Below are 17,559 nucleotides of genomic sequence, written 5' to 3'. Positions count from 1 at the left end.
ACCCTCATTATACTGAAATAACCCTCATTATACTGAAATAACCCTCATTATACTGAAATATACTAAAATAACCCTCATTATACTAAAATAACCCTCATTATACTGAAATATACTGAAATAACCCTCATTATACTGAAATAGCCCTCATTATACTGAAATAACCCTCATTATACTGAAATAACCCTCATTATACTGAAATAACCCTCATTATACTAAAATAACCCTCATTATACTAAAATAACCCTCATTATACTGAAATAACCCTCATACTGAAATAACCCTCATTATACTAAAATAACCCTCATTATACTAAAATAACCCTCATTATACTGAAATAACCCTCATTATACTAAAATAACCCTCATTATACTGAAATAACCCTCATACTGAAATAACCCTCATTATACTAAAATAACCCTCATTATACTGAAATAACCCTCATTATACTAAAATAACCCTCATTATACTGAAATAACCCTCATTATACTGAAATAACCCTCATTATACTGAAATATACTGAAATAACCCTCATTATACTGAAATAACCCTCATTATACTGAAATAACCCTCATTATACTGAAATAACCCTCATTATACTGAAATAACCCTCATTATACTGAAATATACTGAAATAACCCTCATTATACTGAAATAACCCTCATTATACTAAAATAACCCTCATTATACTGAAATATACTGAAATAACCCTCATTATACTAAAATAACCCTCATTATACTGAAATAACCCTCATTATACTAAAATAACCCTCATTATACTGAAATAACCCTCATTATACTGAAATATACTGAAATAACCCTCATTATACTGAAATAACCCTCATTATACTAAAATAACCCTCATTATACTAAAATAACCCTCATTATACTGAAATAACCCTCATACTGAAATAACCCTCATTATACTTAAATAACCCTCATTATACTAAAATAACCCTCATTATACTGAAATAACCCTCATTATACTAAAATAACCCTCATTATACTGAAATAACCCTCATACTGAAATAACCCTCATTATACTAAAATAACCCTCATTATACTGAAATAACCCTCATTATACTAAAATAACCCTCATTATACTGAAATAACCCTCATTATACTGAAATAACCCTCATTATACTGAAATATACTGAAATAACCCTCATTATACTGAAATAACCCTCATTATACTGAAATATACTGAAATAACCCTCATTATACTGAAATAACCCTCATTATACTAAAATAACCCTCATTATACTGAAATAACCCTCATACTGAAATAACCCTCATTATACTAAAATAACCCTCATTATACTGAAATAACCCTCATTATACTGAAATGACCCTCATTATACTGAAATAACCCTCATTATACTAAAATAACCCTCATTATACTGAAATAACCCTCATTATACTGAAATAACCCTCATTATACTGAAATAACCCTCATTATACTAAAATAACCCTCATTATACTGAAATAACCCTCATTATACTGAAATAACCCTCATTATACTGAAATATACTGAAATAACCCTCATTATACTAAAATAACCCTCATTATACTGAAATAACCCTCATTATACTGAAATAACCCTCATTATACTAAAATAACCCTCATTATACTGAAATATACTGAAATAACCCTCATTATACTGAAATAACCCTCATTATACTGAAATAACCCTCATTATACTGAAATAACCCTCATTATACTAAAATAACCCTCATTATACTGAAATAACCCTCATACTGAAATAACCCTCATTATACTAAAATAACCCTCATTATACTGAAATAACCCTCATTATACTGAAATAACCCTCATTATACTGAAATATACTGAAATAACCCTCATTATACTGAAATAACCCTCATTATACTAAAATAACCCTCATTATACTGAAATAACCCTCATACTGAAATAACCCTCATTATACTAAAATAACCCTCATTATACTGAAATAACCCTCATTATACTAAAATAACCCTCATTATACTGAAATAACCCTCATTATACTGAAATAACCCTCATTATACTGAAATAACCCTCATTATACTAAAATAACCCTCATTATACTGAAATAACCCTCATTATACTGAAATAACCCTCATTATACTGAAATATACTGAAATAACCCTCATTATACTGAAATAACCCTCATTATACTGAAATAACCCTCATTATACTGAAATAACCCTCATACTGAAATAACCCTCATTATACTAAAATAACCCTCATTATACTGAAATAACCCTCATTATACTAAAATAACCCTCATTATACTGAAATAACCCTCATTATACTGAAATAACCCTCATTATACTGAAATATACTGAAATAACCCTCATTATACTAAAATAACCCTCATTATACTGAAATAACCCTCATACTGAAATAACCCTCATTATACTGAAATAACCCTCATTATACTGAAATATACTGAAATAACCCTCATTATACTAAAATAACCCTCATTATACTGAAATAACCCTCATACTAAAATAACCCTCATTATACTGAAATAACCCTCATACTGAAATAACCCTCATTATACTGAAATGCACTGGATTTACTATTGATTTCGTGGATTTAAATCTGTTTTTTATGTGGGCGTGGCCTAAAGTTGGACAAATGTGTTTTTCTTTAAATAAAATGAACAAAACGGATTGTGTTTTTATTCATCTAAAATCTGACTTTAGTTAAAATCAATGAGGGCCCCAAACCTCCACCAGGGGCCCAGAGGAGAGGCCCCAAACCTCCACCAGGGGCCCAGAGGAGAGGCCCCAAACCTCCACCAGGGGCACAGATTAGAGGCCCCAAACCTCCACCAGGGGCCCAGAGGAGAGGGGCCCAGAGGAGAGGCCCCAAACCTCCACCAGAAATAAGTAAATATGATAAATACAAATAGAAGCTAAACCTGAATGTCCTCCAGACGCTTCCACAGACGTGGGCGTCGCCGCGAGCGCGTCCCGCCTCTGTTGCTAGTTTGGGCTCATTTAAACACATTAACCCAATGAAGGTGTAACTATGGAGACGAACTCAAATAAAGTGTTGTATTAAAAATCATATTGTCATTGCCCTTTATTGTCTTTGAGATCAAGTCTTTGACCAAAACAAAATCATTTTACAATTACCGTATTTTCCGGATTATAAGTTGCACCCTTTTTCATAGTTTTGGCCGGGGTGAGACTTATACTCCAGTGCGACTTATGCATTTTTTGGCTGCTGCCACTTATACTCCTGAAAATACGTTAATCGTTTTAGTCCTGTATAAAAAACACCACAGACATGTTCTTCTGTTGCTTCTTTTTATTGAACTTTTCACATGAGCGTTTGGACCAAAAACGACAGACAAGGGAATTCACCTGGAAATGTCAAACTAACTTCTCTAACATCTCGACACCAGATCGTTTCTTTAACCGTTTCGACATTTCAAACGTTCCTTCTTCTTCACATGGAAGGATTTCACTCTGGGGAATGTCGATCCACTTTGAACACAAACCATCTCCTAAATCTCAATCTAAAAACGGGAGATTTGGGCGTTTGGTGTTTAAATGCAGCAGTGGAATATATGGGTTTAATCAGTGACAGAATGTACTCTAAGGTTCATTACAAGTGCTTAACGAGGGGATAATTTGCATAAAAATGACAGAAAACATGATGAACTGGACCCACAAACGAAGCAGAGAAACGACTCCGGGGGATTTTTTAAACGCACTCTTTTACCGCCTCAAAAATACCGTTATTTTACCAGCGTTTCTGGAGAAATCACGAGCCAAAACCGTGACGTGACTCTGCCCACATTCGCTAAACTGCAGTGTGTAAAAACGCATTTATTTATTTAAGCTATTGGCCATTTTTACACCACAGAAAAACAATTCTACACGTTACAACTGCTCGACTTCAGGATATTAACCACGTGGTTTTGACAAATTTCAATTTTCTTCAATTTTTCTGCTCGTGTGGAATTAAGATAAGTTTAAGATAATTACCATTTCATGCAAGAAAAACTAAATTGAAACGTGACAAATATATATTAAAGTACTCGCGAGAAGTAATCGAGACGTTTCAGATGGATTAAAAGCACATTTTATCTGGATTTTTGTAGCTTTTACTTCCTGTAAATTACATGACAAATTTATTTATTTATTCAGCTCGAAACATAGTTTTTCTAATTATTAAGTTGTTAAAGAACATGATACTGCACTTTTAAAAAGAAAAATCTTAGGTGTATTAAGGTGTAACATCATCATTAAGTGAATTAAGCTTTTATCTATATTTTTGACACATAAAATGCCATTCTTAATTTTTTTAAGTGTTTAAAATATTTGTAATTTTCAAGTGTTTTAAGGTGTTTATCTATTTCATGTATTGTAGGACACGTTTTAAGACTTATTAAAAGCTACTCCAAATACAAATAGTACTTCACACACAAATATGATGAATATCTTAAATATAAGACGGTTTAAACATGTGTCGTTAGTTTGTAGTTTCACCGGCCTCATTTACCGCTCCTTCGTGATTGGCTGGAAAACGGCGCTATAGGAATACAAAAAGCAGCGTTCTCATTGGCTGTCGGGAGCTGAAGCTGTGCAGCGATTGGCCGAGAATGAGGAAGTGTTTTGGAGGGGGGCGGAGTCTGTGCCGGGGTCGGTCACGAAGGACGAGGCGTTTGAAATTGAAAATGGATTTTGGGGGGAAAAGGAGGTGGTGAAGAGTTTTATCCGGAAATTTCCGTGACCGTGGTAACCAGCTTGTGCCCGTCCCACACCGACTTGAACTGCTCCGGGACCGGGTACTCGGCCTGCGGGAGACACGGGCAAACGGTTAACGGAAAGACAAAAACAAACCGGCTCCAAAGCGGGACTAAAAGACGCGTTTAAAACTGAATTTAAATTTCAAAATGAGAAATTCATCGTTTAAATATTCAGAGAACGAACAAATTCAACAGTGTCAAAATTAGCAGAAAAGATTCTAGATGAATTTCAGACCCTTTATGATCGATTGCCAATAACTTTGTACCTTTTAAATTGCGGAAAATGAATATTTGGGAGACATTTTTCATTTTAATTTCAACTAAAAGAAAAAAGTAAACTGCAAAATTCAGTGATCGAAATTCACAATAGAAACAATTGGTAGAATATCGAAATTATATATATATATATTTTTTTTTTTTTTTTTTCTTCAGGTAAAATAAATAAGTGAGAAATTACACGGCATTTTAAAGTCTAAAAAAAAAAATTCAAATTCTCTGCCATAAATGAGGTTAGCTCTAAATACTGTAAGAGAGACAGAAGGAGCAAGAGAAGGAAAGGAAAAGATTGAAAGAAAAAGAGGGACAGAAAAAGGAGGTGAAAAAATAAATAAATCCTTAAATATTTTTTGTGCCACTTTTGTTAAAAAAAATAAAACAAATTGCGTTCACTTGTCGTTATTTGGTCCTAAATTGATCTCATTTTAGTCCTGATCCAGCCCAGGTTTAGTTTGGGGTTAAGGCTTTATTCTTAAAAATTAAAATGTAAAAGTTGAGGTAAAAGGTTAAATATTTGACAGTTTGGTTTGTGTGGATTGGAGGCGGGACTCACGAAGTCTCCGTCTTCTTTGGGCACCAGGACGTTCATCTCGGAGCTCTTGGCGCTGATGATCTCGCAGCTCAGAGACTCTTTGCTCAGGTAAACGTGGCAACCGTCCGTCTTGTTGATGGAGATGGTCGGGACTTTACCGATCACCTGACCAGAAGAGCACACAAGTCTGACCGTCAGTGTGTGAAGGGCGTGGCTACATTGTGTGTGCGCGTGAGGGGCGCGGCTACGGTGTGTGAGGGGCGCGGCTACGGTGTGTGAGGGGCGTGGCTACTGTGTGTGAGGGGCGTGGCTACTGTGTGTGAGGGGCGTGGCTACTGTGTGTGAGGGGCGTGGCTACTGTGTGTGAGGGGCGTGGCTACTGTGTGTGAGGGGCGTGGCTACTGTGTGTGAGGGGCGTGGCTACTGTGTGTGAGGGGCGTGGCTACTGTGTGTGAGGGGCGTGGCTACTGTGTGTGAGGGGCGTGGCTACTGTGTGTGAGGGGCGTGGCTACTGTGTGTGAGGGGCGTGGCTACTGTGTGTGAGGGGCGTGGCTACTGTGTGTGAGGGGCGTGGCTACTGTGTGTGAGGGGCGTGGCTACTGTGTGTGAGGGGCGTGGCTACTGTGTGTGAGGGGCGTGGCTACTGTGTGTGAGGGGCGTGGCTACTGTGTGTGAGGGGCGTGGCTACGTGTGAGGGGCGTGGCTACGTGTGAGGGGCGTGGCTACGTGTGAGGGGCGTGGCTGCGTGTGAGGGGCGTGGCTACTGTGTGAGGGGCGTGGCTACTGTGTGTGAGGGGCGTGGCTACTGTGTGTGAGGGGCGTGGCTACTGTGTGTGAGGGGCGTGGCTACTGTGTGTGAGGGGCGTGGCTGTGTGTGAGGGGCGTGGCTGTGTGTGAGGGGCGTGGCTACTGTGTGTGAGGGGCGTGGCTACTGTGTGTGAGGGGCGTGGCTACGGCTGTTGCTAACGCGCTTTGCTAGCTTTGTGTTGCTAAAGCTCGACATATAAGTTAGCATCCGTGGAAATAAGTGTTTCTCCGCTCTAAATAACTGTACTTTAAAACCTTGGCGTTCTGTGCAGTAAAACGGTTCAAATCAGGCTAAAAACAATAGCCGCTAGCTTCTTAAATGAGCCTTTTTTTAGAGTCTGTTTTTGCACCTGAATTTTGATGTCTCTGCAGTTGATCACCTCCACGATCCCAACCACATTGTCAAACACCAAACCCGTCTTCTTACAGTTATCTGGAAACACAAGGGAAAGGCATTTAGTTCACCGGGCTAAACGTCCCCCCCTGGGCTGGGCTAAAAAACATCCCCCCCAGTCCAAGCGTCCGTCCCAGTCCAAGCGTCCTAAACGTGGGCGTGGCTGACCGAGGGTGATGGAGTTGATCTTGCCCTTCACCGTCAGCGTGCTCTTGTTGCACTTGAAGGCGTAAACCACCTGCTTCAGTTCCGTGTTGCTGATCACCAGGTTCTGGGCGTTCTCCTGGTTCTCCTGGAAACAACCAACAAAACACGTCACAACTGGACAAACCGCGTTGGCGCGGCGTTCGCGTTGGCGGACTCACCACTTTCCACTTCTTCCCGTCGAGCTCCAGGACCGGCGGCTGAGTCTGCGCCTGGGCCTGAGCCGCAGGTTTAGGGCCCGAGGAGAAGGGTTTGGGCGCCGAGCGCACAGGGGCCCCGCCGCTCCTCAGATTGGGGTTCTTATGGGTCTTTTGGTCGTCAGCGACATGTTTGAGGCCTAAAGAGGAGAGGAAACATTAAACAAAGAGCTGCAACGATTAACAACTCATATTTTAATAAAGGTTCTCTGGACTAAACAGACCCTAAAACAAAGAGGCATCATCAAAAAAACAATATTACACTTTATTTCCATCTAGAAGCCTCATGTTAGCATATTTCAGCCTTGATTTGGTTGATCATTGTGAAAGTGACAACAGACGTATGGTCAAAAGTCTCACCATAATCATAATAATAACCTTTAAAAGGGTCCAACAGACCCTTTAAAGGCTAACAGCCTTTAAAAGGGTCCAACAGCCTTTAAAGGGTCCAACAGCCTTTAAAGGGTCCAACAGCCTTTAAAAGGGTCCAACAGCCTTTAAAAGGGTCCAACAGCCTTTAAAAGGGTCCAACAGCCTTTAAAGGGTCCAACAGCCTTTAAAAGGGTCCAACAGCCTTTAAAAGGGTCCAACAGCCTTTAAAAGGGTCCAACAGCCTTTAAAGGGTCCAACAGCCTTTAAAAGGGTCCAACAGCCTTTAAAAGGGTCCAACAGCCTTTAAAAGGGTCCAACAGCCTTTAAAAGGGTCTACAGGGTTCAGAAACATCGTGTGGGGGTCATAGTTCTGCGATTACAACAGAAAAGACCCTAAGGGTGCTGCGACCTCGCTCACCCCTCGTGATGTCAGCGCCCTGGTTGATGGAGGCGAACAGCGCGTTGCGGTTGTCGTCCGCTCCGCCGCTGAGGTCCATAGCGGCAGGAGGGGGAGGTCCGGGCGGAGGAGGAGGGCACCCCCCGGAGGGTGGAGCAGGCGCCGAGGAGGTCGAGGCCACGGGACCCTGAGGGAGAGAGAAGGTGTGAAGGTGGTGTGGAGGAGGTGGTGGTGTGGAGGAGGTGGTGGTGTGGAGGAGGTGGTGGTGTGGAGGAGGAGGAGGTGTGGAGGAGGAGGTGGTGGTGTGGAGGAGGTGGTGGTGTGGAGGAGGTGGTGGTGTGGAGGAGGTGGTGGTGTGGAGGAGGAGGAGGTGTGGAGGAGGAGGAGGTGGTGTGGAGGAGGAGGTGGTGTGGAGGAGGTGGTGGTGTGGAGGAGGAGGAGGTGTGGAGGAGGAGGAGGTGTGGAGGAGGAGGAGGTGTGGAGGAGGTGGTGGTGTGGAGGAGGTGGTGGTGTGGAGGAGGTGGTGTGGAGGAGGAGGTGGTGTGGAGGAGGAGGTGGTGTGGAGGAGGTGGTGGTGTGGAGGAGGAGGAGGTGTGGAGGAGGAGGAGGAGGTGTGGAGGAGGAGGAGGAGGTGTGGAGGAGGAGGTGGTGTGGAGGAGGTGGTGGTGTGGAGGAGGAGGTGTGGAGGAGGAGGTGGTGTGGAGGAGGTGGTGGTGTGGAGGAGGAGGTGGTGTGGAGGAGGAGGAGGTGTGGAGGAGGAGGTGGTGTGGAGGAGGTGGTGGTGTGGAGGAGGAGGTGTGGAGGAGGAGGTAGTGTGGAGGAGGTGGTGGTGTGGAGGAGGAGGTGTGGAGGAGGAGGAGGAGGAGGTGTGGAGGAGGCTCCACAAAGGCCGTCCACATGTGACACTCACGCTCTTGCTCCAGGACAGGCCGGTCGTGTGGTGCTTCTTGATGTAGTTCTGCAGCTCTGTCCAGATGCTGAGATACGCTCTGACCCACTCTGTGTGCGTCTTGTCCCTGCAACAACCAGCACGCCCTTTACAAACAGACCCCAAAGCAAAGACACAAGACTACAGCGAGCGCTCTGAGGGCCCGCTCAAGGTGCCCAAGACCAGACTTAAAACCAGGCCAGCCCTGAGCTCTGGAACGCTCCAAAACGTGCAAACAAACCCCCCCAAAATGTGTAAACAAACCCCCCCCTAAAATGTGAAAATGTGTAAACAACCCCACAAAACAGCATAAAGCACAAATATCAGCCTTAAAACACAAAGTCATAGATTGGTCCGTACTTCTCCTTGTAGTCTTTGAGCACGCGGTTGGTATAGAACATGGCGGCGTCGTTCATCTCCTTCACATACGGGCCGGGCTTTGGGGCCTGAAACATTAAAGAACTTATTAATTTCACACAATAAAGACACATTTCTACACACAAAGTCAGCACTAGAGTTACACAGCCAAGTTCCCGACACGAGACATTTACCACAGTTTAATCCCATTCTAAAGCGTTCTATGGCCTTAAACTGTCTTTGTCCACACATCATGCACCAGTCTCATCGTGCGCCAGTCTCTCCTCGTGCGCCAGTCTCTCCTCGTGCGCCAGTCTCTCATCAACAGAGATCCTGACGCCACAAACAGCAGCTTCTTCTGGAGAGAGACTCAAATGAACACCGTGTTTCTGCCGTCGCTCAAGACGTTTTTCACAAAGGAGAAAAAAAAAAAAGGACAAGAGGCAGAAGAAGCAGGAGAACCAGAAGGAGAATGAGGAAAAGGAGGAGAAGCAGAAGGAGGAAAAAAAGAATAAGGAGAAGGAGGAGGAGAATGAGGAGGAAAAGGAGAATAAGGAGGAGGAAAAAGAGGAGGAGAAGAACAACAAGAAGAACCTGGCTCATTCTAAGGTTTAATAAACGTGTACATGGAGGTAAATCATGTCCTCTGCATTCTCCTGTGAAGAGCAGCTTTAATAGGTTGGTCTGGTCCATGGGAGGAGCCAGAACTGGTCTGTGGGCGGAGCCAGAATTTGTCCAGTGAATGTTTTATTTATTATTTAGTGAATGAAACGAACGAAGAGGAAGAACGAGCAGCAGCAGCAGCAGCACACGAGTCAAACACCACCGTGTCTGCAGCGATTCAGCTGAGGAGGAACTGGTCTTACCACGGCGATCCACCCGAGGGCGCCCACGCTCTCGCTGACCGCCGACAGATGGTTGAACAGCGGCGACGTCCGGTTGGCCTCACGGAAGCCCTGCACCTTAGTGACCACAGTGGACACGGGCTGCAGGACCGAGGTCAGGGCCGACTGGGGACAAACACGGTTATGGACATTTAATGGAAGTAGAAAGTTTTTTTTTTAGACTTTTAGGAACTTGTAACGAGATGATGCAGTACTTACATCTGAGGGTTTCTGGTGCGACGAGGCGAGCATGAGGATCTGTCTGACCGCGGCGAAGCCCTGCTTCATCATGTCGGCCTGGAGACGAAACAAAAGCAGTTCAACACCAGCGAAAAGACGAGACGCAGAGATGAGACGCAAAAAGAGGCGGAGCGTACGTGCTTCTGGACGTCTCCGCCGATCTTCTGGCTCAGGGACAGATACTGGGCCACGGCGCCGCTCACGATGTCGTCGTACTCCTCCACGAACTTGGACACGGCTGAGGGAGAAAACGGTCGCCTGGTTACGAGGCGTGGGTTTAGTTTGTGGTTAGAGAGAAGGGCGGAGTCATGAGAGGGGCGGAGTCATGAGAGGGGCGGAGTCATGAGAGGGGGGACGGAGTCATGAGAGGGGGGACGGAGTCATGAGAGGGGGGACGGAGTCATGAGAGGGGCGGAGTCATGAGAGGGGCGGAGTGAAGAATGAGCCAGAGACGGAGGGCTTCGACTAGAGACTGAAGACAATTGAGACCAAAGTCCCAACGCGACAGACAGAGACCCCAACGCGACAGACAGAGACCCCAACGCGACTGAGGAGAGACCCCAACGCGACTGAGGAGAGACCCCAACGCGACTGAGGAGAGACCCCAACGCGACTGAGGAGAGACCCCAACGCGACTGAGGAGAGACCCCAACGCGACTGAGGAGAGACCCCAACGCGACTGAGGAGAGACCCCAACGCGACGGAGAGACAGAATCTGGCTAAAGGTCGTGCCCTTTAAAAAGGAACTGTTCGGTGTGATACGGAGCTTAATCGACGCTCCAGACAAAAGGCTCTAAAGATGTTCAGGAGCAGTTCTGTTGTGTGGGCGGAGCACTCACGTCCCGCAGGCACCGCAGCTCCTCCCCCTCCTCCACCAGACAGGGACATCCCCTCCAGACGTCCCACTGCCGTCTCCAAACGAGCCACCAAACCCGCCAACTCGGCCATACCTGAAAACACGGGTCCATACGGTCATTTATGAGGGAACAATTTACATGTACAAGCAACACCGCAATTACCACAGCATTACCCGCCATGTACTGAACCCCTAAACACGTGTGAGCAAACCCGGAGTGTTTGGGTCTCGTGAGTGTCTCGTCGTAAATGACAAATATTCTGCATTATTTGTTGAACAGAAATAAACGTTCGGCGACTGAAATAATCGTCAGTTGCAACTTTGCTTGAAACTGTTGGATTTATCGTTTTATTCTAGGATCCGGAGGGCCGACGCGAGGGCCCAGGGGAGCGGCCGACGCGGGGGCCCAGGGGAGCGGCCGACGCGGGGGCCCAGGGGAGCGGCCGACGCGGGGGCCCAGGGGAGCGGCCGACGCGGGGGCCCAGGGGAGCGGCCGACGCGGGGGCCCAGGGGAGCGGCCGACTGGACTGACGATGATTACGGCGATTATGATTACGCTGGGGACAAACGCCGTAAACCGTAATTGGCACGAAGGCTCGGAAAACGCCCAAAGACGCCACGACCTTTATTCATTCATTTAACCACGACAACAGCAAACATCATTCACATCAATAATATACGCACCAAATCAAATGTATCGCAAAGTCGACTACGCTCAAGTACCTTTTGTTCTCATCAGTTTAAAATACACATCCAGAGAAACTGAAAAACGATAAAAACATCTTCCTCCGACTCAAGAGTTGATGCGTGAACTTCGCTTTGTTAATGAGGCAAAATTAAACGTAACGAGACTCGAGAGGATACGAGACTTGAGTAAACGACTTCACACTTCAATAAAAAATAAATAAATAAATAAATAAATAAAATAAAAACTCAATACAATTAAACTAAGCTGATTAATCACAAGTCTATTGAACAACTTCGCCTCATTTATTAATCAAACCGGGACAATGACTCCAAAACGTTCCATGTGCAGAAGGAGGTTTTATGACAGGATTGACGTCAAAATAGCACAAGACTCATGTAAATTTAATGTTCTTTTCAGATTTATTGCACTAAATAAAGCTCCAAATAAGGCCCGTCTTATTGAAACTGAAGGTTAAAAGGGTCAAACTGTCCCATGTTGGATTAAATCTGCTTGGTCGTTAGCAGCAGTAAAAAACCTCTTGGACGTGTTGTGCGCTTGTACAAAAAAGAATGTGAATCAGGTCTGGACTCGTACGTAAAAGTATGTTAAGACAAATGAGGCCCGCGCGAGATCGTGAGGTGGATGTATGAAAGCCCCAAATCTACAAAATCAAGTTAAAAAAGGGTAAAGTTGCAGCAAACTAAAGTCAAAGACAATATTAAGTGTTTTGTCTCGTTTATTTACCGTATTTTCCGGACTATAAGTAGCACCAGCCAAAAAAATGCACAATAGAGAAGAAAAAAAACATATATAATAAGTCGCACTGTATGAAATGCAGTTGCAAGTGTGAAAATAACAAATAATATCACAAGTCACTCCGGAAAATAAGTATACAAGTATAAATATAAGTCGCACGCCGGCAGAAAAACTATGAAAAAAAGGTGCCACTTATAGTCCAGAAATTACGACACATATTTTGGACATTTCAAATTGTATAACTTGACAATGTGCAATGGCTGAAGCAATGGCGAGTGTCTGCATTCTTGCGTAAAAGTACTACATGTGTGTAGTAAAGACTTCATTCTTTAGCCCTAGAGCTGGGTTTCGATTCAAATTTCAAGAATCGATTCGATTCCGATTTTTACGTTACAAAATCGATTTTTTTCGATTTGATTTCCAATCCGATTTCGATTCGATCCGGGGGTTAATGTTATTAAAAATGAAAAACGTATTTGAACCGTTTCCTTCACTTCATGACTGTGTAGAGAAGCAACATATTAAAACTTCGTATTATATCAATATTAAACAGCAAATCTTACAAGTATTGGTAGTTACTGATGGAAGACTGATGAAGGTTAAAGGTCAATCTAGATTGAAGTTCACTGAGGGAAATGTAGAAAATAATTTTAATTAAAAATTTAAAAAAAAAAAAAAAAAAAAAAAAAAAAAAAAAAATCGATCTTTGGACGTACGAATCGATAATCGGTTAAAAATCGGAAAATCCATTATTTCAACCCAGCTCTATTTAGCCCCATTCATTTCAATGGGAAAAAGTACTTTAGCAAATACTGCAAAAAGTACAAGATGTTCATGGCAGACGTGAGACGGTGAAGCCGATCTGAACACTTTGACCGATTTCAACAAGTTAAACCTCTTTACGGAGTCGAAACGCATCAAAAACCAGGAAAAAGCAGAACTAATAGTGTCTCAATTACAGAAGCCCATTTCTGCCCCTGATTACGAAATAAAAGCATCACAGGAAGAAATTTAAAAACGTCAGAATATTAAGTTTTTTTTAGCTTTTTTTTTTTTTTAAGTCAGAATGTGTGAGTTTTTAAAAAGTAAGAATGTCAACAACAAAAAAGTCAAAATGTTGTTTACTTTAGTTTTTTTAAAGTCAGAATTGTCGAGTTCTTTAACCGTTCGAATGTTTAAGTGGAAAAGAAGACAAGTCAAATTAACGCGTTGAACAGATTTCCTGATTTGCTGCAGAATCGAACCCGTTTCCCTTGTTAGGAAATTAAAAATGACAGATTTACAGATCAGAGAACAACGATACTCAAACGTTCATGTGGGAAAATGAGGAAAACACTTAAAACTGTGAAATGTTGACAAACAGTACAATACGTCACTCGGACAGTTTTTGACCCTTTTTTCTTCCTCGTTTCACCAGTTTTGATTCTTTCGGCCGTTACTGACCCAGGACCAAACCCTTTTAACCAAATTAAATCCCAACGTTGTCCTTTAGTCGATGCAAAGCGCCGCGGCTCGTTTTTGCATAAAGCTGCTGACGACGACTAAAACTTACTTAAAAAAATGAGACAACGATCGCGTTTACGACTTCAACGGCCGCGACCAGAACGTTCACACAGGCACGTGACTTTAAAAACTCCAAAGTATCGCTCACGCTAATCGTTTGTGTGTAAATGAAGCTTTGTCGTCATTTTAATATTCGACAGTTTAAATGTAAACTCTACATTAAAGATTATGGTTGTCGTACAGTGAGGAAAATCACAACTAATCAACTGATTTACTCATCGATTGATTGTTAACCGGGCTAAACGTGCTAAACGCAGACTCCAGAACCTGCCCGAGCTGAAAAAGAGGTTTTATGACACTTGTATGAACTGTAATTTTATGTAGAAAAAGCAACATTGTGGCCTCAAAACTGCTGCCCTGGACACAGTGGATGGATACTTCTGGAACGAACACACACACACACACACACAACGACAGACTCAAAAAAATCAGCACCGACTGGAGTAGAAAAAGCTTCAGTTGTAGTCATCTGGACTCAGTTTGAAAAAATAAACGTTTCGACTCTCATCCAAGAGTCATTGTCAATAACGTTATTGACAATGACTCTTGGATGAGAGTCGAAACGTTTATTTTTTCAAACTGAGTCCAGATGACTACAACTGAAGCTTTTTCTACTATGGAACACGCCTGGACGAATGAGGGATTACACCGACACCGACTGGAGTGACAATGGTCTAAAAAAGTTTTTTAAAAATGGGAAAATTACAGTCGGACTAAATTTGAAAATTGACAAATTCAACACTTTGGACATTTACGCCGCAACTAAACGATTACAACTGTGTTAAATATTCGCGTAAATGTCAGCGTATTTTTTGTTGTTGTAAATTGCGTTGATTTGATGTTAATATAATAATTCATCATCGTCTGAAGCGTCTTCACTTTTAGCTTCATTTGGCTCCAACAGAAATCTCACGTTTACCTTTTGTGATCCAAAAAAAACAACAAATCAATTAAAAACCGAGAGAATAATCACGCGAATAATCGATTAGCAAACGTACTTTAGCTCCTCGCAGTTACATTTTAATAAACACGGGGCATTTTGGTGACTTTATGCACGTTTCGGAGCCTCATTTGGACCTAAACAAGCTCCTTCTTTGTCCGTCTCGTCCTGACAAAGTCCACTTCCTGGTTCGAGTCAGATAAAAGGGAGCGGTCTGTGAAGGAGGTGAAACACAAGGGGGAAAACGTATTGTGACACTAAAAACTGAGTGTGGTATTAGCTCCAGGGAGACTGACAGAAACCAAATGTGTCAGTCCAGGAAACCATCACAAACACCTTAAAACAGACTTATTTTACCTTTTGTATTCGAACAAGCGCTGCAACAACTGATTGTTTTAAATGTAGGGGAAAATTAAATTAAAAAGAAGCTTAATTTAACCATCTAAAGCAGTAAACATATAAAAATGTTTGAATCAACAGAACAAACGAGCTCTAATGTCCACAATAATTGCAATAAACGTACATTTTACAATATTTGCAGTTCACAATTCATTCTTTACAGACGTTGTGCTCGATTATCAGAGCTCAGACTGTGTTTTTATGGATTTAAGTGTGACAAAAATAGTGTGTAGTGAGTGGATTTAACTGGAGTAACTTGAAAAATGTAAACGTTCTGCCTGAAGTTGCTGCAGAACAATGCAGCTTTAGATTCTGCAAAGTCCAGAACTAATGTGTCCAGAGAAAAGGCTCGAACTGCATTTAAAGTGAGCGAACGTCTGCAACAAAGAACTAAAATATACAGAGAAAATAGACTATCAAGTTTATAGTCTGATTAACACGACTAAAATGACATTAAAAACAACAACAAAAAGAAGAGTATTCACGTTTTGAGGGATAATTCAACCAAAACAAAAGGATTTTTAAGCTAATACTGTAAACATCAAATATTGTCAGATATTAAGTTTTGTCTACATTTCTCACTCCTAACACGACTTAAAAAAGGTTAAAAACACAACGGATTAGTGCAGTATTTTAACATTAAATCCAACACAATGTTATTTAGGTCACTCCAAACACAACGAAGAACAAGGAAAAATAAATGAATCCTTGAGTTTGTAATTTGCACAGTTTAATTGCAACGTTTAGTTTAATGTCAAAAGTGGGAAGTTTGGTGCAGAAAAAGGCTGAATGCGGAAGTGGGTCAGGCCCGGGGCGCGCGACATGTTAAGACGGAACCACCGCCGACTTTACGCGAATTTAACCATCAAAACACGATTAGTTTTCATTGTTAATCTTCCCAAATGAGCTCAGTGCACTTTAAGCTCCATCTGACCAAGTTCAAGCGGCGGATGCTAGCACAGTGACCCGGCCCGGCAGTCGCTTTCTTCGGCCACGGCTGCTAGCGCTTAGCCGGGTCCCTGGTGTTACGCCGCATTCCGCACCCCCGGCAAACAAGTCACTCCAATCGACTTTCCCACGAATCCTGAAGCTTTAATCGAGTGTATTTGCTCGGTTACACTTTGCACGAGCTGCCGCGACTTAATCTCAGACGTTAACCGTTCACACGCCGTCCAGACGCCGCGTCGTTAATGAGGACACTGCGGGGTGCAAATCGCGGCAGTGAACCTACGTGGCGACACCGGCGGAACTGAGCTTTTTTTCCCAATTAAATCTGACACTTTTAAAAAGGTTTAATCAGCCAATTAAGCGTTTGATTCGGGGCTCGCGCGTCCCTCTCCGGTGTTAACGTTCTTTTCGTATCGGCATTTCCTGGATTTGAGCCCGGTCTAAACACGCACACCCTCCCGCATCGCGTTAGCAAATGCTGCACAAAACGGCACATTTCCGCAATCGTTCAATTAAATATTGGCAATTAAATAAATATATAGCAATTAAATAAAGCAACGATTTGAGCACAGAACAAGTTGCTTTGCGCATTAGCGTCGTTTGCAGCGCGGCGAATACATTTATTTATTGTTTAAAAAAAGAAAAGGCACGTTCTGTCGCGTTTTCGCTCCGCCGCGCGCGTCTTTCGCTTCGATACCGCGGCGTTTCCATGACAATACTCGTACTGTCTCACCTGCTAAAATGCCGTGATGCGGTGATCGAGTCCTGGGAAACGTGCGGGAGCGTGCGGGGTCGCGGTGAACGCAGCGGCGGCACTGGTCCCGTCTTCCTGGATGAGGCACTTTTACCCAGATGACACCGCGCCGGTTTCCGCCCTTGTGCCGCGCGCGTCTCGTCGCCATATAAGGCTCGCGCGCGGCGGAGGGAAAAACACACCGAAGTTCACTTTTTTACTGCGCGTTTTTCCTTCTCTTTTTATGTGATTTATCTGAACTAAACGAACCAGACGTGACGTAAGAATGAAGTCTAAAGAGAATACAGTCTAAAGAGAATACAGTC

General features: G+C 43.1%; 1 protein-coding gene across 1 annotated transcript; it reads right to left on the bottom strand.

The window, feature by feature from the left end:
* Nucleotides 1-4,509: 4,509 nt before the first annotated feature.
* On the bottom strand, nucleotides 4,510-17,297 carry LOC140362208 (adenylyl cyclase-associated protein 1-like). The gene is made up of 13 exons (XM_072448288.1): nucleotides 17,234-17,297; nucleotides 11,190-11,300; nucleotides 10,488-10,588; nucleotides 10,330-10,407; nucleotides 10,093-10,236; nucleotides 9,230-9,315; nucleotides 8,852-8,957; nucleotides 7,963-8,128; nucleotides 7,137-7,312; nucleotides 6,940-7,063; nucleotides 6,728-6,810; nucleotides 5,592-5,735; nucleotides 4,510-4,810 (listed from the first exon to the last, which is right to left on the bottom strand). The coding sequence occupies exons 2-13, from the start codon at nucleotides 11,296-11,298 to the stop codon at nucleotides 4,727-4,729; spliced, it is 1,401 nt and encodes a 466-aa protein (XP_072304389.1). The 5' UTR covers nucleotides 11,299-11,300; nucleotides 17,234-17,297; the 3' UTR covers nucleotides 4,510-4,726.
* Nucleotides 17,298-17,559: the final 262 nt, after the last annotated feature.

Source organism: Eucyclogobius newberryi, unplaced genomic scaffold (assembly GCF_026437365.1).
Source record: "Eucyclogobius newberryi isolate DKJ021-1_F unplaced genomic scaffold, fEucNew1.0.hap1 SCAF_16, whole genome shotgun sequence".
NCBI classification, from domain to species: Eukaryota; Metazoa; Chordata; class Actinopteri; order Gobiiformes; family Gobiidae; genus Eucyclogobius; species Eucyclogobius newberryi.
Note: the sequence above shows the minus strand (reverse complement) of the source record. Positions and strands in the feature narration are given on the sequence as shown.